A 24,500-nucleotide genomic window follows, 5' to 3' on the forward strand; every position below is an offset into this window, starting at 1 on the left:
AGTTGGGAACTGGTTTTTGTTGTTTAGAAGCTATTATATGTTTACATGGCAGATTGATCGGACAATCTACCACTCGGCTCACAACCACCGGTAACTGGTACCATACACAAGGGCCACATGTTGGACACAATCTTCACACCCACCCTGGGTGAACTTTATAGACCCTATACCACATACTGCAAATGACACCCATGCAACCCCACCCATTATCTACTGAACGCCCTAGATCTCTCAAAACACTTACCTGGAATGTGAACGGCATGGGCTCTGGAATCAAGAGACCCCTTGTCACTCAACTCTTGAACAGACACTCCTCCCCCACCAACATAGCTTTGATCACTGAGACGCACCTGGCGGGCTCAAATTGTACCCTCTTTTGGAGAACAAACTATCGTTCTGCATTTCATGCAGGATATACCATGGGATCCAGGGGCACCCTGATGATATTACATAAACTCATTCCATTCGTACCAATGACGGTGGAACAATACCCCAGAGGTCGATATGTGGCATTGCTTGTTACTCTCAGGGTGGAAACATTGGCCAACGCCGTAGTGTATTCTCCTCTGGGGCTTGGGGAGGAACTCCTAGATGATCTGACTACCCTCATAATGAAACATCAACCAGATACGTGGATCTTGGGGGGGGCGGTGGCTGGGGGGGGGGGGGTTTGGTGCTTTCAATGATGTTATGTGTAATACCCTCGATCACAGTCATCTCATATCCGCAACCGAAACCCAGCAATGGGATTACAGGATGTGTGGAGAGAAACCCACCCTGGGGTCAGGGGCTACTCTGTTTACTCCGGGGCCCACAGCTCCTTGTCCAGGCTAGATTACCTCTTCCTCCCCGGCACCGAAACACATAGGGTACTCCACGCAGAACTGCTTTCCTGAGGCATCCCGGATCACTCACCACTTGTAATGGAGCTACGTATGCACGTGTCCACCCCCCCCCAGAATGTGGCGATTGGATAACTACTACCTCGGCTTCCCCGAATTTATAGATCACCTCACGGAGAAAACCAACAAATACTTTGAAATGAATGATTGACAGTCCCGTGACGGTATGGGAGGCCTATAAAACGGTGCTTAGGGGAGAGAGAATCTCCTGGACGTCAAATAAAAGAAAAGAACGATTTCAAAAAATATCGGAGGCAGAAAGGGAGATGGAGGAGTGGGAGACCAGTTAAGTTCTTGATCCGAGACCCACAGGTCCCTGTCAAAAGCCAAAGAAAGCCTCCGTGACATTATGCTAGACAGCGCCAAGCACGCACACTGGGAGTCTCGGACCCGGATCCTTGAGCACGGGGACATAGCAAATAAAATGCTGGCCTGGTTGGAAAGAAGGGAGGAGGGTCAGCGTCACGTCGGGCGCATCGTGAATGACCATAATGAGTCTCCAATCAGACCGTGAAATGGCTGAAGCTTTTGCTAATTTCTATGCCGGCCTCTACCGCGGCCCAACATCTCCAACAGACCTCTTCCCCCTTGGACAACATTACTCTACCTCGCCTATCCGAGGAGCAGAAGGCACAATTGGAGAGTGATCTTGGGGAAACCCAACCAGGGACGACGCCGGGTCCTAATGGATTCCCATAGAAACCTGGAAGAAATTGGGTAGTGAGAAATTGGCACCTCCCCTTTACAAGATGTTTCTCCAGGCTCGTTAACAGGGTACCCTGCCACCAAGCCTATGCAAAGCCACAATTGTTGTCATTCCTAAAGCGGGTAAACCTCCTGAACAATATGCCTCCCATAGGCCCACATCGCTGATCAACGGAGAAGCCAAATTCCTAGCTAAATTCCTAGCCAACAGGCTACAAGGTGTTCTCTTCCCTAGTTCACTCAGACCAATGCGGCTCCATGCGTGTGAATATACGGCGACTCCATTTGCTGTTGGAGCAGGACCCCATCTTGGATAAGCCCCTGGTGCTGCTGGCGATTGATTTTGAAAAGGCGTTTGACTCGGTTAGGTGGGATAGCCTCTGGGAAACCATGAGACGTATGGGATTCGGGGAGATCTTCCTGGGATGGGTTCAATTACTTTACACAAACCCGCAAGCTGAGGTCAAGGTGAACGGGTGGCCTTCCAATCCTTTTCCACTAGGCATCGGAACTAGACAGGGATGTCCCCTATGCCCCCTCCTGTTCGCTCTCGCAATCGAAGTGCTCGCCCTGTGGCTTCGACAAATGCGTGGACAGGGTTCAGATGGCATAGGGGAACGAGGATAAAACCTCTCTCTATGCTGATGATTGACTAATATATCTGAGCAACCTGGTTTGGACCTGCCTGACAGTGACCCAGATACTTGCGCACTTCGGCGAGTTCAGCGGACTGAAAATTAACTGGGGGAAATAGATTCTCTCTCCTGTGAAGGGTGGACCGTCTGCAATCCCCCAGGACTGCCCGTATAAAATCGAAAGGGATGGCTTCCGATACCTAGGGATCTGGGTCTCGGGAGACCTACAAACTACGCGTCCCATAATTTAAAACCGATCAAGGACCGGTTTGCAAATGATGTCCGACACTCGAAACTCTTCCCTTTAACGCTCATGGGCAGAGCCGTGCTTTTTGAGATAACCTTGCCACGTTTCCTTTGTGTTACAGAACGCCCCGCTCAGGATCTCAGACCCCGAATTTTATTGCGCTGAACGCCTTCTTAGAGAACTCATATGGAGGAGGGCAACCCTGCATAGCCTTACCCACGCTTCAAAGATCGATCTGGGAAGGGGGCATAGCGGTACCACGGCTTCAAACCTACTACTGGGCGTCTCAAATGGCAGTGATCAACGACCTACTGCACGGGGATCGGGAACTACCCCACCTTAGGGCTGAACTAGCTGGTATTCATGAGACAAACGCACCTCGCCCGATTTATCACCCCCCCCCCCCCAGCAGACCTTTCCTACAAACAATTGCAGCACACACCGCAGCAATCTGGAAACGGGCACATCTTTATCGGGTGGGGAAATAAGGTAACCACACTACAACCCCTATGGCACAATGGCAACCTAGCAGAACTAAAATCTTAAACCATGGCCCAAAAGGACACAGGTGGGGATTACAAAATTGGGAGACATTCTTGAAAACTGCGATATCGCCTCGTTTGAGGGCCTGCAACAAAAGTTTCAAATTCCAAATACAGAGCACTATCATTACACACAACTGTCCCATGCCCTGAGGAAACATATCCCGACAGACACCATTGTACCTGAATGTACGCCCATAGAACGCAACGTATTCCTTGCACATATCCCCACCAAGCTCACTTCCACAATATACAATGCTATAGCTGCCTTTGCTACTCCTGAATTGGGTAATCTTAAAGCCAAATGGGAAGCTGGTGTAGGTGCTTTAGAACCAGAGGACTGAATACTGGTGTTAATGCACACACAAGAGATTGCTATTGCTTCCAGAATCCGCTTAATCCAGCTGAAAATACTGCACCGAGTGTACTACTGTAGGACTGCACTGCACAGTTAGAAACGGGCTCCGGACCCGAATAGCCTCCGCTGTCACGAAGAGAAGGGTACCTTCATACACATTCTGGAGCAGATGCTGCAACAAATTAACTGGGATTCTTGCCCGCACCATACCGCTAGAGCCGAGATCACTCATACTCTGTATACCCGACGAGAACACCACTAACAAATGGGAGAAACTATTCTTATCCACAGCAACAGGACTGAGGAAACGTAATATCGCGCAAAAATGTGGCGCCGCAGACTCTGCAACCCCGGCCCAGTGGGCAACTGACATGGATACGTGTGCAAAGATGGAACACAAAATATACAATGCAAGGGGCTGCCCCGCCAAGGCCAACAAAATATGGGGAAAGTGGGAGGCAGAAGAGACGTAAACACCCCTCACATACAGCATAAAGACAGTTGCCTGGTGCAGTATGTAACCTAAATCATCCTCTAAAGTGTTTGTGTGGACAACTCTTTTATGATTATAGCCGTGATCACGACATATGTTTGTAGATGGTTGAATGTAAGTCTGTCTTGTAGCTTCTTTTGAGCGTGTGTAAAACCAATAAAAAATGTTTCATTAAAAAAACATTGTCTTGTATAGTCCATCCCGATATCCCACTTCTAGGCGATCGTTGGAGTGTTTCTCCTGATTAAAGTCTCACTTAATTACTTATTCGCAGGGGTCTGGTACCAATTGTTCCATAATTATGAAGACTGTGTTCGCTCTCTCCATGAACTAATTACGGTTTTCCTCTTTTTAGGGTTCAGATGATTGTTTGGTGAAGATATGGTCCACATACGATGGGCGTTTGCTTGCAACACTCAGGGGGCATTCAGCTGAAATTTCTGACATGGCGGTCAACTATGAAAATACACTCATTGCAGCTGGAAGTTGTGATAAAATTATCCGGGTTTGGTGCTTGAGAACCTGTGCTCCAATTGCTGTACTCCAAGGACACACTGGTGCAGTAAACTCTTTGCAGGTAAGTGTTGCATTATAAATCCACAATAAAGCACTTCTACAAAGATTCTAAATACTTTCGCATCTTATTTTTGAATAATTTAGGATCACTTTGGACCCCCAATATTGTCTTCAGCATTACTTATTTTCTAGTATTCTATAGAATATAGTGAATGAACATAACCAATCGAAAACGTTTTGAAGACATGCATGCAGTAATGTGCTACAATAGAATTCCTAGTAATTTTAAAATAGTTTTTGGAAATGGATAGTGTTTAATTAGTAAGTAGAATGTTCTTTTAACTTAGTTTTATATTTTAGTTCTATATACAATGTTAGTAATAACGCGTTTGTCAATCTAGAAAATAAATTAAATCCATTGCATGCAGATGGAGCAGTTGCACACATTTTTCTCTTTATTTGTATACATCTATAAATTCTACACAGATGTGATTTTTAAAACTTCTATGTTATAAGGGTCAAAGCATGCCTAATGATTATTATTATTAATTGAAGACATAAAGCAATATTATGGCAAAGCACAGAACAGATGTGAGTTGATATTGAGGACGTAGTATATAGATGTTTGTTGAAAATGGTACAGAATGGCATTACATAATGATATAAAAAGTATGGTGCACATCGCAACACTACAGTTCAGTATCCATGATACTTAACTTAGGAAAAGGAGAAATGTTTTTCCGCAAACCTTTGGCCCCATTCATGAAAGTTCACCTAATTTTGTGAGAAACATGCCAGATTTGGTGAAGTTCCAGAAATATGTTCTGTTAAACATTTTTTTTTTTAAAATGTTGACCAAAATGTTTTTTTTTGTTTATTTGATTTTCCAAACAATCCCAAAGACATACATTTGAATCGCATTTCTTGAAAGTGTCAGTTTCGATTGTGCCTGACCCTTACTGTGCATGCTGAAACATTTTGGAAATGTGGCCAGCCAAAGAGATTCTCACATTACATATGAGGCTGCCTCCCACAACGGGACACGATTACCAACTTTAACCATTTGTTAACAAACCTATCAACGCACATTCTGTGAAGTCTATTTGGTGTCACTAACCTGCTCTTTGCTGATGAGGCATGCCCACACTGGTACCCACTGGCTCTGTGCACCTACTATGCCTTAACCATAGGCACCAATTGCTATGGACAACAATATGTGGAACGAACATGTGTGGAATGATTTATGAACACTCTGCACAGAATTACATGAAGCCCTACAGCCACAGACAACACAGACTGATAATACACACATGGTGTATGTGTATATTAGATAATTCAATTAAATGGGATCACAGAACACATTCAACCAAGGAAATAGACTAATTGAGCAAGAGTCGATTGAATGGAGGATGTGAATGTTGAGCGATTTAGATAGATGGTGGAAGAACCATAATTAAAGAATTGGGAAAATGAATGAGTGTGTGAGGGAAGGAGACGGACAGAAGGAGACACGTCTGGAGATTAAACACAAGAATGGGAAGACATTAGTATGAGAAAAACTTGATGGAAGGCAGGAGGGAGAGATAAACTGCTCACACAAAGTATGACACACATGACAGATGTACTGCAAAGACTTCTTGTTGTGTGGAGTGGGAGACTTTCACTGCTGCTGTTGCATGTTAGCAGTGAACATCACTTTTTGATGTTCGTGATGTAGGTGTTGGATTGCATCTTGCCAGTGCTCCTCTTAAGTTAATGCTTTTTGGTACTCTACCACCTGTTCCCCACTGAAAACTGCTTTCCCGCTACTTTTTTTGCAATATTTGGCATTGTGAGAACATAGGTTTGATTGTGGTGGCCTGGCCCAATCTGAAATGCCTAACTGTTTAATTGTTGGAAGATGTGATTTTCTCTGTACCTTGATGGAGAAGAGTCGAGCAATAAATAAAGTTGTCACAAAGAAAAAAAAAATGACATTGTGACCACTGTTCAAATAAGTAGAAAATAGTCAAAAACAGTAAAAGGGTCTACAAGAGGCACCCAACACACTCCTATAGCCAGTGGAAATGAACACTCTGCCTCCTGGAGGCGGTTACCCAAATATTTGGACAACAGACTCAACCATTACCGAATGATGAATCTCTGGTCCCAGCCCAACTAATCTCCTGCTCAAAACCACTAGCCTACTAAAATGAACTGGAGACCATTTTTTTCTCTCCCATCAAGAGTACGTAACTATGGAATACCATTCCAACAGAATTCAAACTGGAACCGGATCCCCTCAAATGTACAACTTCACTGAAAACGTCTTTTCTGCATTGATTTTTCTCTGGCAGTTAACCACCTCAGCTCGTTTTGACACCTGTTTTTTATTTTAAAATCTTCCACTCGTTCTCTACCAAACATGCTGTGTTAAAGCCGCTCTGCCTTGTTTTTATTTTCTAATTCATATACTTTCATGATTGTCTTGCCCCGATTCCCTTCCTTCTTGTTCCCACCCACATCTGCTCTTTCCCTTCAAAGCTTCGAAGTGATTTTCAGCATGCAGTTACAAGTTACCTGAAAAAAAAGATGTTCTTGGATGCATACAACCACCTTCGCCCAATGTGTTCGGGCTAATTTACTGGACTAGCTCTTTAATGGGCTTAATCTGTTTGCCGCCCGTGTGGATGAAAGCCTGGAGAAGATTAAGGCTTCAAAGGTGACCTCTAAATCTTTAGACCTTTCAACACTGTTATCCATTATTGCTGAAGGAAGTGCTTGAGCCTCTACAATCTGGGGAATTCGGCACAGGCTGTTATTCCCTCTACTTCCTGGGACCCAAGAACTTGATGTCCAGAAAAAGGCTTTGTATTTGCATTATATGCTCATCTATTTACATCTGCAGTACGTCCCTATCAATCCCAAAAATCAGAAGTACCTTACTGTTGTGGGAGGCACACGCTACCCATTTGCACTGCTCCCATCGGACTAGCTTCAGCCCTTCGAGTGTTCACAAACTTCGTAGCAGTGGTTGCAGCCCCCTGCACAGAGGTATGTTTTGGCTTCAAACTGGGTTTGTGGTCCAGTATCTTTAGACCACATGTGTCCTTGTGCATACATTACATTTTTCCATCAACCTGAAGTCCATCCACATGTCTTCAGTTAATTTTGGTGGTTTTTGGTGCAGAACAGGAGATGGCTCCCCAGAAAGAGTGACAAGTAATCAGACCACAATGATATTCTTCCAACCAAATGTGGGACTTCTCCCTGTGGTTTTCTTGAGGATGTTGGGGCTCATGGCATCTTGCATCTTCATAGTTCTGGAATTAAGACACCGGTGTAAGTCACTGCAGTGGTACTTGACTGATCGGTGGTGCCAGTTCGCTGTGGACAAGAGGGATGTTATCCTGGCCAACACTCGGCTCTATAAAAACTTGCTTTGGAGGCCAACCACGACTAACCTCCTTGAGGGGTGCACACTTCAGCAGCTGTGGCAGTCACATTGTTTATGGTCGCCTCTCTGATGGGATAGGGGGCTCATCAACAGAATTGTTCAGCAATTTGTCCTTGTGAAGGCCAAGAGAAACATTCCACAAGCCATGGTCCTTTGGTTTTGGGTGATCGAAAACAAGGTGACTTTGACTCCTCTTGCTGGAAGTCTGAATACTAAGGTGGACATCTCTCAGGAGTCTTGTATGAGTCGGAGCTGAACGGGGATCTCACAGAGCAGACCTCCATGTGATGTCCTCCCCAGGGGAACCTGTTAATTACCAGTGTGAACAGAAGTGCAAGATCTTTTGCTGCTGTATTGAGTTCCCATTGCCGGGTGGCCTGGGAGATACCCTGGTGTTTCCACCTCCACCGATGCCACTGCTGCGAAGACTGTTGAAGCCAAGCAGTACAACCATGATCACTCCGGTGTGGGCAGGGGAAGTACCTGGTGCCCAAGGATGCTAGACAGGCTGCCGTTTCCTCCTTCTGACTCAAACTTACTGCACAGTACTTCATACCACACCAGGTTGCATAATCTACATGATTAAGAACATGTATGGTTTTCCAAAGATATTTGAACGCTCAACACAAACATAGGGGTTACAGAGGAAGTGGAGGGGGTGAAGATGATGTGATGCAAACAAGACGACTAAGGACAAGGGCAGATTACAAGACACTGCAAATGACATGTCCGAAGCGAATTTCGAGAACTTGATCACTAATCTTTCAGACAGGACGCTAGATGCATACGAAACATGAGTGCTCAATAAAGGGCTTTCCTTTGCACCAACAAAACCAATGGATTATATTGAAACACAGATTCATTTCAATAGATTTGTGAGGAAGCTGAAGTTTAAGTTTTTTCATAACTTGAACATGAAGCCCCATACTCACACCACAAGAATCACACCAAATACACTTAAAGTGGGGTATGGAAAGGACACTAAATTACTGTTCTTGGATAAGGATACTATCATACCAGGCACTCCCAATTATTAAATACTTAGAGATTCAGTCCAAAACGTTATCCGATTCATGTTTTAGAATTAAATCCACATTTAAACCAGCAACAGCTTCAGACAGCATCATTGAAACATTTTACAAAGCATTATTAGACATTCAGACTTATGGACAAGAACCCACACAGAAATTCATTGACTATGTATGAATCCTGTCTCTGCAAGAGTACAGGGCACTGGACAACTTAGCCAATGACCATGCAATCATCATTAAAGAAGCGGTTAATATTCCAAAATCTTGGCTAACCGCCTGGCGCGTGTTCTGCCTGATAAAAATTCAGGCTGATCAAATAGGCTTTATCCTAAACAGGTCTGCAGGCGATAATGTGCGCAGAACCCTGAACCTGGTTGACTTAGCCATGCAAAACTCTGAAGGGCTGGTGTTGATGGCTCTTGACGCCACCAGAGCATTTGACAGGGTGGACTGGTCCTTCATGCATCTTACGTTGGAGGCCTTTTGGATTTGGCCCGGCATTCCAGACAATGGTCCTGGCTAACTACAAAGCGCCAAAAACTATCTTCAGAATTAATGGTTCATTCTCTGCCCGATCTCCCTGACCTGTGGGATAGTCAAGGCTGCCCCCTATACCCTCTGCTGTTCGCGCTCATGGAACCGTTCGTCCCAAAGGATCAGACAGAACAGCCATATCAGGGGCCCTCACTCCAATCTTGCGCAGCATAAAATTGCCCTATACGCAGATGATGTGCTGCTCACGATCTCGGAACCCCACACATCACTACAACATGCCCTAGCCGAAATAGCCAGCTATGGCGATGTCACTAGCTTTGCCATTAACTTTACTAAATCGGTGGCCCTGAGCATAGGTCCCTCCCCGGAAGAGCGGGAGACCTTGATCCCAATGTGCCCAATTGTATGGAAGAGAAAGTCCATCCCCTATCTAGGGGTCCAGATCCTGGCAAACCCGAGGGACACATTTCAAACTAATTTCCCCAAGCTCTTCAAAGAATTCGAGGATGACTTGAAACGCTGGGCATCCCAGGAAATCTCCCTGATGGGTCGCATAACGGCCTGTCAAATGAAACTCTTACCAAGATTCCTCTACACCTGTTCATCCCTTCCGGTAGCAATCCCAACGCCCGACCTAAATGAGCTGCAGAAGAAGATGCTCCGGTTCATCTGGAAGGGCAAAAAAGCTAGAATCCCCCGGACGACACTAATAGGGGACGCAAGACTTGAGTCTGGGGGTCCCAGACCTGCAGGCCTACAGGGCAGCAGAACAACTAGCTCACGTCCGCGCCTGGCAAATAGCCTCGGACCACCCAAGATGGGTGGAACTTGCAGTCACGGCTCCTGCTCCCCCCTCAGATTCCTTACGCACATACCACCCGCCCGCAGAGAACATGGGGGGGGCCTCCTGCTGGCAACCAAACACACGCTGGCCTCCTGGGACTGGATGTTGAAACATAAGGGGATCCCGAGGGGACTGAGCCCCCTATCTCCAATTTTCCATAACCCAACCTTTTCACCCGGGACGCACCCGCAAAACTTCCAGAATTGGATAGCGGGAGGCCTTGAAACCTTTGGACCAACTATACGAGGGCGCCCTCCCCCGCACGTTTGAGCAATGTAAGGAGCGTTTCCAACTTCAGGAGAGGGACAGGTTCACATATTTTCAGCTACGCCACTGGTGCTCACACCGCAAACCCTCCAAGCAGCCACGCGCCCCCTCACAGCCCTCGAACTAACCCTCAAGGACATCCCATCCAGAGGCAGAATATCTACTCTACATAGACGATTTTCAGGGGACTTTCTGACCACAAAGACCCGGGCTATGGCCTAATGGGAAGCGGACTTGGTACACCCTACTGGAAGACCAAGCCTGGGTGGACATTTGGTCACAAACTCACGCAGCATCTACATGCGTCACCAATAGAGAATGCGTGTATAAAATTCTACTGCGCTGGTACTACTCCCCTCTCAGGCTCCGTCACATGAACCATTCCCTCAACCCCCCTTTTGCTGGAGAGGATGTGGCTGACCAGGCTCTTTCTTCCACATGTGGTGGGCATGCCCGAAGGTCCAACAGTTTTGGAAACTATGCCTAGCGGTCATCGAGCAAATCACCCGGCCTCCACTTCTCCTCGAGCCTGGGCCCGTTCTCCTAGGGACCCCGATCTCAGGGATATACCCACACTGTGGAAACAAAGCCAAACTACTGACCCAATGCCTCCTGGCGGGGAAGATAGTGACCGCCTGCTTCTGGAATGCCCCGAAAGGCCCCTCGATGATCCAGTGGTGGGGGAAACTATGAGGCATCTTGATTGCCGAAAAGGTGACGGCGGCAAAAGCCGGAATCCTCCACCGCTTCCAATACATTTGGGCCCCTGTGCTGGAATATGACCACAGATTCCCAGCTCTGACCTTCAAGCCCACTATGCCTGGCGAGTCCTGGGGGATCACAATGCCACCTGAAAGGGGAAGCATAAGGTGGACATAACGAAGCACAAACGTGTGGGAAACGTACCCATATCAAGGGCAGGGGAGGGCGAAGGGTGGGGGGACGTTGAGGGGAATGAGTAAGAGCCATGCTACGTTTTACTTACTGTAAGCTCGTTACCTTGCCTTGGTTTAAAATAAACATATTTAAAAAAATAAAATAAAAAAAGAAGTGGATAAAGGTGGGAATATTGTCCTCCTTAATCGACTATATCACTATGGGACATAAACACTTAGATATGCCAGGATGTTATATCAAACCTAATATGGACCCAATGGCAGAGAATTTCCAGGATTCTACCCACGTTGTTTCTCAGTGGCATGCTAGAGGAATGTTGGATGAGGACAGAGAATATCTATGGAAAGATGAGCCGCCTACAGTGCTGATGATTTATTTTCTTAAGGTGCAAACACCTTTTCAGAATTTACCTGAAGTTAGACCAATCCTCAGCAGAAAAGGCCGGATTGCTGAGAATGCGTCTATATATCGACTGTTACAATTGTGAAAAGCAGAGTTGGTATCAACTCTAAGGTGAGCCGCTGCAAGTCTCAACTGAGAAAAGCAAAGCTCAAGACAATGAGGTAAGTACCCAAAGTCTAAACAGTACCTCTGGTTTGAAGAAGAGTGATCCAGCTAGATTCTGTTCTGTTGCAGCATATGAATTGTGTAAAAAGCATCTCTAAAGAGTATCCACTAACTTGTGCTGATTCTGGAAAAGTATTTTTAAAGTATATTTGATTGTTACATATCTTGCCCTTTTTAAAGAACGCTTATTTAAAAATTGATGTTAAATAATGTATAACAATAACCTTGAGTGTAAGTGTTACTTGGCTACTTGTATTTGCGAATTTCATTTCTACAGCTCACATTTACCCCTCTTGATATGGGTCTGGCTTCTCATTCACACTACCAACTTGTGTAGTACAGACCTATACCAAAAGGTCGGTTACCTAATATCAAGCGGATAAGTGTTGTGTAGTCTGTGTTACTACATCAATTCCTACCTAACAGTGGTGGCAGGCGGTGGGATTGGTGTAGAGTGGTTACATTGACTATTTGCTGTACTTGTGCTCAACTAAACCAGCCACAAGGCTAACTAAGCTCCTTCAAAAAGTTAAGCAATTGTAACATGCCAAATATGGATAACTTTAATGAGGCAGCCCTGATTGTCCTGACAGTAGATCAACTAAAAGACATGTATAAATCCAGGGGTCTGGCTCTGAAATAAATAAAATGTGAATTGATTACAAGATTGTTGAATCATCAAAGCTTGGGTAGGAGGCCTGTAACCCCTACTCACCCAACTAATGCCGAAGATAATGATGAGGTAGTGGCAAGTTCTTTTTTAAAAAAAATTGTTTTTAACATGTTTATTTTAAACCAGCACACAGATGACTGCATGTTCAGCGACAATAGACCAAACATAACCGTAAATGCAAAACTTAAGCCTTTCCCGAGCTCCTCTCTTCCCCCCCCCCCCCTTCCTGGATCAGGCTTTATCGTACTCCGGTTGGGCATGAATAGGGACTAGCTGTTCGCTATTTGAATGGAGAGCCCTTGCCATCAGCCGCAGTTTGTGGGTTAGCGCCGGGAAATTCTGTTCATAGTCTAGGAAGGGCGCCCAAGTGTTCAAGAAGCGGTGAAGGAGGCCAGCCTTGGCTGCAGTGATGTTCTCCACTGTTAGAATTTCCCAGAGTTTTAGCTACCAAAGGGTCATCAGGGGGCCTTCCGCAGACTTCCAAGTGTGCGCCACTGTGATCTTTGTGGCCAGCAAGAGTTGTGTTACGAGGGCAGCCCTTCTGCCGGCTCTCGAATAGGTGTCCGGAATCGGGACTCCCAGGAGGACAGGTTCCAGCGGGATCACCACTTGGGTGATGTCTTTTATCGTGGTAATACATTGGGACCAGAACTCCCTCACCATCGGGCATGTTCACCACATGTGAAAGTAGGATCCTGGGAGTCCACAACAGTGCCAACATAGCGGGTCCAGGGCCCTGTGAAAGTGGTGCAAGCGAAGCAGTGTGTAGTACCGTCGTAGAAGTAACTTGTGGGCGCATTCTCGGTTGGTGATGCAAAGGGAGGAAGCGTGCGTCCTCGACCAGATGTCTACCCAGGACTGGTCCTCTATGGAGTTCCCCATGTCCGCTTCCCATTGTGACGTATAGGGGGCCCTACCAGTGAGGGTTTTCTTCCAGTAAATTGTAGAGGGTAGAGATTTTACCTTGTGATGGTAAGTCTTTCACGGTGAGTTGGGGACTAGGGGAGTGTAGCGCTGCCGATCGGGTCAATGGATGGGAGCACCAGTGTCGGAGTTGCGAGTAGGTAAACCTGTCTTTCATTCTGGGAAGGAGTTTCCCAAATCTAGCTATCAAAGCTAGCTTCACATTTTCATACTCCAATCTTTCATGTTCCCCCCCCCACCTCCATTACAGCATCAGTTGTAACCTGGGCGAGCCTAGACAAAAGCAAAGGAATCAAGGCTGTAACTTAGCAGCGATACTATTCAATCTCTACCTACAAGATATAGAAGATCTATGGAATGCTAAGAAGTCGTTTGCAATTCTCATTGGCGCCTTTACCTTGTCTTGGTTAGTGTACGCAGACGACCTCTTATTTTTCGATCGGACTCAGTCAGGTTTTCAAGCTAAACTTGATTGTTTTATGCAATATTGTAGCTCTAATAATTTGGTAGTCAATCCTCAAAAATCTAACATTATTATTTTCTCAAATAAGAAAAAAGTACGTAAATTTGTATGGAAAATTGGTGTTTCTCCAATTACAATCAGTCCCACTTTACCGTACTTAGGATTGATTCTCTCAAAGAATACCTCCTATAAATTCATGAAGGAACAATTGAATGCGAAAACTTCTCCATTAAAAAGCCAAATGAAAATCCTACTAAAGAAAATCTGCAAATTTTCTCTATTGCCACTTTTGCAATTTTATTCAAAAAAAGTTGAAGCCATTTTATTATATGGAGCTGAACTTACCTTACATGACTTAGGGCCAATATTGGACCAACTTCAAGGGCATATTTGGAAAGATGTATTAGGCTTACCTTTATCAATGCCTAATGTTGTGATAAGACACGAGTTGGGGATTAACTCCCTCTCCTCCAGATACAATTGGTGCATGCTAAACAATTTTGCTAAAATATTATTTCCTATGAGAAACTCGCTCTACATAGGGCTAAACAGAATGCTAGCAGATAACAACCCTCCCTCTATGGTGCAATTTAAAGAACGCATGCTAACTTTACTGGATAAGATCAATCTCCCAATGGAAGACTTGGAACTCTTTCAAGAGAAAATCAAGAAAAAGCTATTGCTTCAGGATTGGGGCGATACCTGTTCGAAAATGGAAATCTACCCTTCTTGTGCGGAATATTGCAAATGTATTCACAAGCAGAAACCACGTATTTCTTACTTGATACTTTGTCCCTGCTCTAAGGTCCGTCGCACATTTATGCGCTTCAGGCTAGATTTAATTCACACTCGATCTAGAACGAAATACTGGTCTAAAGATACATTGGCTCACACTAACGAGGTATGTCGTTTTTGTAATCAAGCTCTGGAGACCTTAAAACATCTGTTTTTATATTGCTGTTATTTTGAAAATATACGATGCATTCTTATAAAGTCCTTTGTGCAAGCTAATACGATTCTAGCTAGAGAGTGGATTTGGACTAAATGTATGTGGGGATCAACAGACACTTCTGTAGTAAAAACAACGAACTTTGTAAATATCGAGAAAGAATTGGAAAATGCGTCTCAACTTTAGAGAACTAATGAATGTTGATAATTGATGGTGCTCAAATCTAGTGTACTCTTGTACAGATTTTAATTCATGAATTTGACATTTTATGTTCAACATGTTACATCGATTGTGTTCATATCACAATATCTTATGTTTGATTTTAACAATTTTGTATTGTCTGAAAGAATCTCAAATTATTTGTAAGGTCTACATTTTTTTTGACTAAAAACAAATAAAAAAAAAAAAGCAAAGGAATCAACTGATTCCCTGTGAAACCCTGAATCCCATAGTTATTTTCCAAAGCACCCAACCAATACAAAATATCAAATTTCACATCATACATACTCGCTGCTTCTTTAGGCATTCAAGGTCTCTATGGACTGGAAGACCTAGAAGACTATGGTATAGAAACATTTTCAAGAGACAATTTCTTCATTTCAAGAGCATGTTGCATTTCCATTTCCCTAAGTTTGATGTCTTGATTTTTGGTTTCAGCTTGGATTTGTAATCTTTTGAATTCTAACTCGTCTCATTTTCTCAAGAGACACAAATTCTGGACTCCGTGATGGACCTAAGCCGTGGTGGCTAAAGGTTGAGGAAAAAGGGCCTCTTGAGGAAAAGAGGGGCTCTCTTCCTGAGACTCTTCTCCCTCTTCTAAGACATCAGAGTTAGACACTACATTATCATCCCCAATATAATTTTCCACATTTCCTGGGTTAGTAGGTGTGACAGGCCTACTACCCAGACTTTGATTTTTTTTTTGTTTTTTTTAATTTTTTATAACACATTTTATTTGTTTTAAGGGTATCTGGTGTAACTTACTTTGAACAATACATGGCAGAAAACCAAAATAAACAATACAAACGCAGATCCAGTAAATCCAATGGACCAATTACGGTGTGTCGCTTCCACAGCTCATAATTTTCTCATATACATGATTATACAGTTTAATGTAATCATTGTGCATCTTCCCACTTCTGCCAAATTGTCTTTGCCTTCCGTGGGCAGCCTCTGGCAGTATAGATATGTTGTTCCATTAACATACAAATGTTCTCATCTGTTACCCATTGTGCGTAGTGTGGAGTTATATTTGACCCTAACAATTGTGCTATATTGCGTTTTTAGTCCCGTGGTCGTGAAAAGAAAGTTTTTCAAAGCGTGTTGCCTCCCCTTCATCTACAATTCCCAACAGCATCAGCTTGGGGTCTACAACGATAGTGCAACCCAAGACCTCTGACAACCTATCACAGCAACGCTGCCAGAACTCCTGGATTCAGGGCAGCCCCATAGTATGTGAAAGAAGGTGCCCTCTTGCTGTAAGCAGAGCAATCAGTTAGGGTCAGTGGCTCTGTTCCATCGGTGGAGAGTCACCCTTAGTAGTACACTCTGTGTAACATTTAAAGTTGTATCAATTTGAGCCTGGCAGAGATTATGATTTCCCGTGGATACATCAGAAACGTACCCAGTCTTCAGGCAATATCGGGCCAACATCTCTTTCCCATTTTTATTTCAGGTTGCAGAGTTCAGATGTTGCAAATGAGGATATAGCATTATACATGACAGAGGTAACCTTACCAGCAATTTGATCAAGTTCTATATTCCTCTCTATCGGTGTCCACTCCGGCATGTCGGACAGTATGGGGAGATGTGCATGTTTTAGTTGGTTGTAGCGGTATCGCTCAGTGTCGGGAAGATCAAATTGAGTGTTTAGGTCCTCAAAGGATGCTACTTTGCCATTTACCACTACATCCCCAACTTTAATGATCCCCAATGCTGTTCACTTTGGCCATGTCGGGAGTTTCCACAGTTCCGGCAGGTTACCGTTACCCCATAGTGCCTGCACTGCCGTGATCTTTTTGCCCCAGCCTATGTTTGTGGGAGTCTCGCCATATCAACGCTATGTGTGTTGACATAGTGCGTGGCGGTACGGGTTTCAGTCTCTGGTAGAGGCATCCTAATGGGGGCTTCGCGACAATCTCTGCTCTGATGTGGGGTAAATTCCTGTCTCCGTGTACTACATCATTGATCACTGCCATTTGTGTACTACATCATTGATCACTGCCATTTGACTGGCCCAATAATAGGATTGTAAGTGTGGTAGCCCTATACCGCCCTCCCAGATGTAACGTTGACGTGTATGGAGCGCTATGCACGGGTGCCCTGCACCCCATATAAGCTTTCTGAGGGTACTGTCATTTTTATGGAATTCTAGGGCTGTTATCTAAAGTGGGGAATTCTGCAGGACGTATAGAGAACGTGGTAGAGCCAACATTTTAAAAAGTGCTGCTCTCCCCAGTAGTGTCAACGGAAGCAATACCCAGTTGCGCACGTCCCTTATGAATCTCTCCGTAATCTGGTGTAAATTGTGTTTCATGTAATCGGAGATTAACCGTGATCTGAATGCCCAAATAGCAGAAGTGTTCATTTTCAATGCGGTACGGGCAATTCGTCGGGATGTTGTGCTCTGCATCTTTGACTGGCAACAGGATGGATTTAGACCAGTTCACCCTCAGACCACTGAAGGACCCATATTGTTGCAGTATCTCCGTGGCCACTGGGCAAGAGTGTCGGATCCCCCCAAATACACAAGGTCGTCATTGGCATCTAGGGAGACTCTATCCTCCATGCCCTCCTGCCAACAGAAGCCTTTCCACGACAGTGTGTCTCTTAGTGGTATAGCTAGGGGTTCAATAATCGGCGCAAACAGCAGCGCTGATAGGGGCACCATGTCTCGTACCTTTGCCCAGCTGAAAGACTCTAGGGCCATCCATTCACCCTCACCTCTGCTTCAGGAGATTTATATAGGAGTTGGACCCATCCCTTAAAGGATTCCCCAAATCCCATACAACGCATGATTTCCCAGAGGGCCTCCCAGAAAACAGAATCGAAGGCTTTTTTTAAATCGATCGCCAGAAGTGCTAAGGGTTCCTGGAGGGTAGGAGCTCTTTCCAGCACCAGGTGGAGCCTGCCGAAGTTCATCATGCACGTGGATCTCTGGGGCATGAACCCACATTGGTCCGGATGGACCAGAGAGGTTATTAACTTTTGCAGCCTATTAGCAAGCACTTTCGCTAGGATTTTAGTTTCGCCATTGATTAAAGAGATTGGTCTATATGAGCTACACCTTTCAAGGGGCTTGCCTTGTTTTGGAATTAAGATTATACTGGCTTTCCGGAGATCAGGGGAGAGGGTCCCTTGTTCTTTATAGTGTATGAACATTTTGAGTAGACGTGGAGCTATTTCGCTCCCACCCAGTCTCTTCCATATGTCAATCTGAAAATCATTTTTTCCTGTAGTTTTTCCTGACTGTAGTTGTGATATGGCTAACACAATTTCATCCTCCGTGATGTCCACCTCAAGGAGGGCTACTTGTGTGGAATCTAGCTGGGGGAGTGTGATTCTATCAAGCACTGTGGCATCTATAAGCTCTTCTGGTGATCTATACAATTCAGCGTAATAGGCTGCAAAGCCGCCGGCTATCGGTTTGTAATAGTTCAGAGTTATCTGTTTTAATCTCCTTAACTTGTCGATGGCCCTCGTCCCTCTGCTCCAGCCAGGCGAGAATTTTACCTGCCTTATCTCAAGATTTGTACATTCTCATACGCATCAATGTGTGCGCTTGTTTGGCATTGTCAAGGGCAATATTACGGAGGAGTTCCTTGACTAGCAGTAGGGATCTGTGTGTGTCGGGTGAGCCGTGGCATCATGCGCTTCTTCTTTCTGCAGAACATCTTGTTCTGCCTCTAGTAATGCCCGTTGCTGGGTTTTCTTGTGAGCCGACGTCCAGGAGAGAATCTCACCTCAGAGTATCGGTTTATAGGCCTCCCATAAAATTGCTGGATTATAAACTGACCCGGTGTTTAGGTCGAAGTGTGTGGTCGTGGTTTTTTGGATGTGTTCAACAAAGTCTGACATGCTGACATAATAGCTATTCAAGCACCATAAAGGGGGGGGGGAGTGGTCTTTTAATTGTAAGTATCATCAAGAGGGGAGAATGATCTGAGATATCTCATGGGCGTGGAGTTGCTCCCCCTGCTCTGTGCGCTTCTGTTGCTGGAAGGAAAAAGTAGTCAAGCCTTGAGAGCGAGGCGTGGCCTCCAGAGTGATGAGTACCTGCGTTCTTCTCTGTGTAGATCACGCCATACATCTCTCAGCCCAAATGCAGAGGTGAAGGTGGCAAGCTTAGTATTGGCTCTAGGATTTCTCCCCCATAGATGTGAACAGCCCAACTCCACGTCCATGACTGTTTAGATCCCCTTCCACCACCAAGACGTCCGCTATGTTATTAGTGATCAAAGGTGTAATGTCACGGAACAGCTCATTCATAAGCAATAGTGGGAAGTAGACCGCTAAAACGGCAAGGATTTAATTCCACAGCTCGCCCTGCATAAGGACAAATCTGCCTCCTTTGTCCTGTGCGACCCTGGATAGTTGATAGGGGAGTCGTTAATTAGTATCAGAACCCCCCTCAAGCCCATGGAGAAACCAGTGTGTAGTGGTATGCGGTAGTTTGTACGTCGAAACAGGTTACATGTGCCTGCCAAATGTGTTTCGGTGAAGAGCAAAATATCTGGTGTATGCCTGTTTAGGAATTGCGTGACTAGGCATAGTTTGATCCCACTACCCAAGCCGTTTACGTTCCATGTTAGAAACTTTAGGGTTTTGTCATTAGTCTTAGCCATCACCATATTGGGTATGTATAGTGCAGGCGTGTGAACAGTTGTATCTGGAGATTGGTCTGTGGGTCGTATGCTCAATGCCCGTATGTGTTTGGACTGGTGGATCTTTGAACAAAAACATAACGTACAACTTCCCTTACCCCCCTCCCTATACTCCATTCCAACCTGAAGCATCTGTCGCCCAAACTCAACAAACAAACAAATCGTCAATTAACCAATAAACTATTACGGGACAGACAAACTAGTTGTATATAAATCCTAGAAGCACATCCCAGTCCAACGGCACTGTAGTGGCATTCCAGGGGTAGGGGGTTTTCCCCTCTGAGTCGGTCGCTCATCTTAGATTCTATTTGTGGCTCGTGCAAGCATTCACTGTACACCCTGTCGAGGTACCGTGATTGCTCCTGGTCATAGAGGCGTACAGTTGTATTTGGGTATTGGTGATCTAGACGCGAATCATCCCTTTCTTGCAGTGGTGGTTCGTGATCCTGTGCTGCGGTTGCGGGGCTGGCGGCCCTCGCTCCAGCAGGGCCCGGGGGTTTCTATTTCTGTTGTTCTGTGCCGACTTCCAGTCCCTTTCGATGTTTGGTTCTGCCCATTTCCATGCATATTTAGGGTCTGTGAATAGAATTGTCGTTTCTTAGGGATATATTTTGAGTTGGGCCGGGAACAGTAAGCCAAACATTCACATTCAGGGTTTGTAACTGCTTTTTGAGTTGGTCGAATGATTGCTTGGCCTTCTGGAATTCTCTGGTATAGTCTGGGAAGAGTGCAGTTCTGGATCCGTTGTAAGACAAGGTGCCTTTGGCGCGGGCCATCGGGAACAGCGCATCACGATCCATGTAATTCAGTAGTTTTGCTATTAGGGTACGCAGTGGCGCACCAGGCACCATTCGACCAGCTGGCACACGGGCCCATTAGATTGAGAAGAATTTGGAGAACTTCTTTGGCTCAAACATGTCTGCGAACCACTGCTCCAGGAACAGTTCCATGTTTGGCCCTTCCGCTTTTTGTGGTAGGCCTAGGATCCGGACATTGTTACATCTTGACCTTCCTTTACCTTCATCCACCCTCTCCTCCATCGTTTTCAGACGCGTCATGACCCTGGATAGTTGTTCCATGTTTCGTAACCCGTCCTCTGCCCCAGTTATGCGCTGTTCTGCTTATCCAGTACGGGATGTTAGTTTCTGTAGGTCTTGTCAGAGGAGCAAGACATCCATGCTGATGCCATCCATCTTCTGTTCCATGGAAGCGCGCGAGTTTGCAATTGCAGTCATAACGTCCTTTAGGGATATTGTCTTCTCTGCTTCTGCCATGGCATCTGGCTAACCCTGCTCCGCCGAGGTGCTTGTAGCAGGCGCAGTAAATTGGTCGATTTTACTTTGGATGGTCACTTTTTTGGATTTATCTTTGTCCATGATGGGCTCAGGAGAAGGCGGTCTGTGAAATGAGATCTCGCTTCTCAGATTGATAATGGGGAATTGTTGCTGTAGTAATCGTATCAACTCCAGGCTCCTGCCAGCACACTGGGGGATCCTGGGTTGACCGTTCCTGCAGGTGGCACTCACATGGTTCCTGCAGTGCGAATACAAGGCTTCACCCGTGTCCACCAGGTCCAGTCATCTGATGATTTGCCTATTCGTTTAGACTCAGGAGATCCTTATTGTCTACTGACTGTGATCTACTCCATCTCGGTGAAAGCACTGTTGTGATCCAATCTGCGTGGTTGTTTCTGCGTGTGTCAAAAGTGGAGGGGAGATCTACTGAGTGCTGTCTTCCATTCGCTCGGCTTTGGAGTCCCACCTTTCAGCTAGTCCCTTGTTTCGCATACTCTTTAGTGGATGGAGTATAGCCGCACCGATCTGTGTTTTAGGTCTCGTCAGTGCAGTGTCGGGCTCTCCGGAGAGTGTTTCCCCGCTGTCCGGTCGGTGGGCGGGTTAAGGGGCTCAGCCCTAAACCCCTCCTACTCAGCCAGGGTGCCGATCCGTGGATTCGGGCTAAGTTGTGTGGTGTGCCCGAGGTGATTATGGGTTTCCAGTGGTGGGGAGAGGTGCGGGGGGGCCTTTCAGTCCCGCCCAGGCACTTGATTCAATTTTTCACACCTACCACCGTCAGCTGTCCACACAGATCCCATTCATTTGCTCTTAGGTTCGTTCTGGCTCGGAGTAGGGCCGCCGTCAAAAGCGGTCAGAACGCCACGCTCTGGTGTCCAGTGAGGTGACACTGCAGTCCCTGTGCCCCTTCGTGCATGTTACCTCCGGGGCCCAGTCGTTTTGTCGAATCTACCTTCTACCTCTTGGGGGGGGGGGGGGGGTGGAGGGGGGGGGGAGGGTGTGGTTCACTATGCCCCCCCCCTCCCCCTCCTGCTCTTGTATCTCAGGGCCTTTGTGCACTGTTACTACTAAGTTACTCCTATGGACACACTAACATAAAACACAATCGATTCAACAATAGAAACTTTTATTCATACACAGCAATGCATGATGCAAACACTACTATAATGCAAATCTCGAATTTGCACCTTTTATGCTTTTGGTGCAAATCTACCATGCAATGCAATAACTGTAAACCTTACAGGCTTCTAATGCAAGCAATCTAATAGCAACTCCAATCCACACCATTCCTCTCCATTCCACACCATACTTCACACACACTCTCTAAGACAAACTGTTTACCGCATCTATCATGTCAGCCAAAGCTCTGTGTACGTGTCTGTTCTAATTCCCCATGCATGTCTTATTCAACAATACTCCCCTTTTGCTCTCTCTCTCCTCTTGTGCTAACTCTACAACCAGCCAGTCAGGCCTCTCTCTGCCAAATCGATCAATCTCAATTCTGCATATCGGCCAAAGCCATCCGATTCTGCTGCACCCAAACCTCTTCCCGAAGTACATCCAATCACTCCCAAACCGCCTCTCCAAGTCATCCCTCGATCGCTCAGTCTCTGAGTGTGTGTCATCTCCAACTCGAACTCCATCTCCAACAACTACCCCCTCGAACTAGAAACTCCCAAAGCCTCTCATTATACTGTTCAATGACGTAAATACATATCCATGGTTACATGGCTCTCTAAGCTAAAATGCCTTTCTGTCTGCCAGCATTTCTAAATGTGAGCGGTGCCTAAAAGGTTGTGATGCATGTCTTGTACTTTTTCAATCACTGCGTGTTCTTGTCATCGTGACATTTGTCATCAGATCTATAAAATATCTTCTGCCTGCAGTACAAAACACCATCTTACCATCTCCTCATATTTCTCCATTCACTCCATTGAAATCTCTCTATCCTTGCATGTCTCTCCATGGCCCCCATCTCTGTCTGCGAAGCACAACCCAGGGCCTGATAAGCCACCAATGCCTTCTCCACTTGTGTTACGTTATCTGTCTGCCAAGCAAACTATTTATGCATTCTTTGTTCACACTAACTCATAACAACTTCACAGTCCGCGGCGCTTGTGTGTCTCTCTTTCAGGATAGCTTCATGCTTTCTCTAGTGCTTACTCTCTCTCTCACAAATCCAAACGCTATCTATAATGCAGACTCCATGCATATTCTAAGTACACACTCATGCGTGTCTCTCTACAATGCATACATAATGCATAACATATATCTCTACATGTGACATGTCTCTGCAAATATAACATGTGTCTCTACATGGATATCTCTCTACATCTGTCTCTACATGGACATGTCTCTACATCTCTACAAACAGTAGGGGGCGCTCAAGCATCGGAAGTCTGATCCGACATCTCCCTCCCTCTGGCTGAATCTCACGGCCTTAGAGCGGTATAAACAACAACTTCAACTTCAAATCAACTCTCTTCACCTAATTATTACTTTGTGCCTCGTCTGGACTCCTGCTTTCTTGGATTAATCTTTTATTCGGGCACCTTCTGACCTCCTTCGGTCTCTCCACCTGCCTCAGTGATTTCAAGATGGCAACCTCGTAGTCTCCAACGGCCGTTGGTCCTTGACTCCGTCACTCGAGATCAGCCCTAGGCAACTCTTGCTGCTGTAGCCCCTTTGGCTCTCCCGCTTGCCTCCTGGGAACTGCTCCGGCCTGCAGACCTCTAATTGGTTCGCCTCTCCTCTGCAGCTACACGGCTCTACCGGTTGCGGACTGGTGCCTCTGCGACCGGCTTCTCCATCTCCTGCCAAACTGCTCCTCCTCGGGCGGGCTTTAGCTTCTCCGCCTCGGCGCCTGCGCTCCCTAGGCCCCAGGCTGAGTGGTTCCACTGGTGAGTCTCTTGCCTCAGAGCCTGGCTGCACTGGCCCCCGCCAGCCCGCCTTTCATCTGTTGGGCTGCAACTCCTCCATTTCGGCGCCCGTGCTCCTGAGTCCTTTGGTGCCGGCTGCTCCTGCACCTGCCTGGCCGCTTCGCCTGTTGCGGGCTGAGGCTCTTCCACCTTAACGCCTGTGCACCTGGAACAGACTGCTCCTGTTGCTGACTGCTGCTCCCGAGGCCCCGGACTGAGTGAATCCTGTGACGGTCTGCCTCAGAGCCTGGCTGCACCGGCGCCCGCCATCCCGCTCTTCCTCTGTTGGGCTGCAGCTCCTCCATTTCGGCGCCCGTGCTCCCGAGTCCTACGGTGCCTTCTACTCCTGCACCCGCCTAGCTGCTCCGCCTCTTACGGGCTGCAGCTCCTCCACCTCAGCACCTGTGCTCCGGGAACCACCTCTCCCTGTCTGAGTCCTCCTATCCCAGCTGCTTCATCACCC

At 46.1% G+C, this 24,500-nt stretch overlaps 1 protein-coding gene across 3 annotated transcripts in view; it reads left to right on the forward strand.

The window, feature by feature from the left end:
- The window catches only part of BRWD1 (bromodomain and WD repeat domain containing 1), a 3,236,587-nt gene that overhangs the window by 158,383 nt on the left and 3,053,704 nt on the right, over window positions 1-24,500 (forward strand). For all 3 annotated transcript variants that reach the window (XM_069636064.1, XM_069636066.1, XM_069636065.1), the window contains exon 8: window positions 4,238-4,459. In XM_069636064.1, the coding sequence (XP_069492165.1) occupies window positions 4,238-4,459 (222 nt within the window). The remainder of the gene's footprint in view (window positions 1-4,237; window positions 4,460-24,500) is intronic.

The sequence above is a fragment of the Ambystoma mexicanum genome, chromosome 7p, assembly GCF_040938575.1.
Source record: "Ambystoma mexicanum isolate Mex_15411 chromosome 7p, UKY_AmexF1_1, whole genome shotgun sequence".
Taxonomy (NCBI): Eukaryota; Metazoa; Chordata; class Amphibia; order Caudata; family Ambystomatidae; genus Ambystoma; species Ambystoma mexicanum.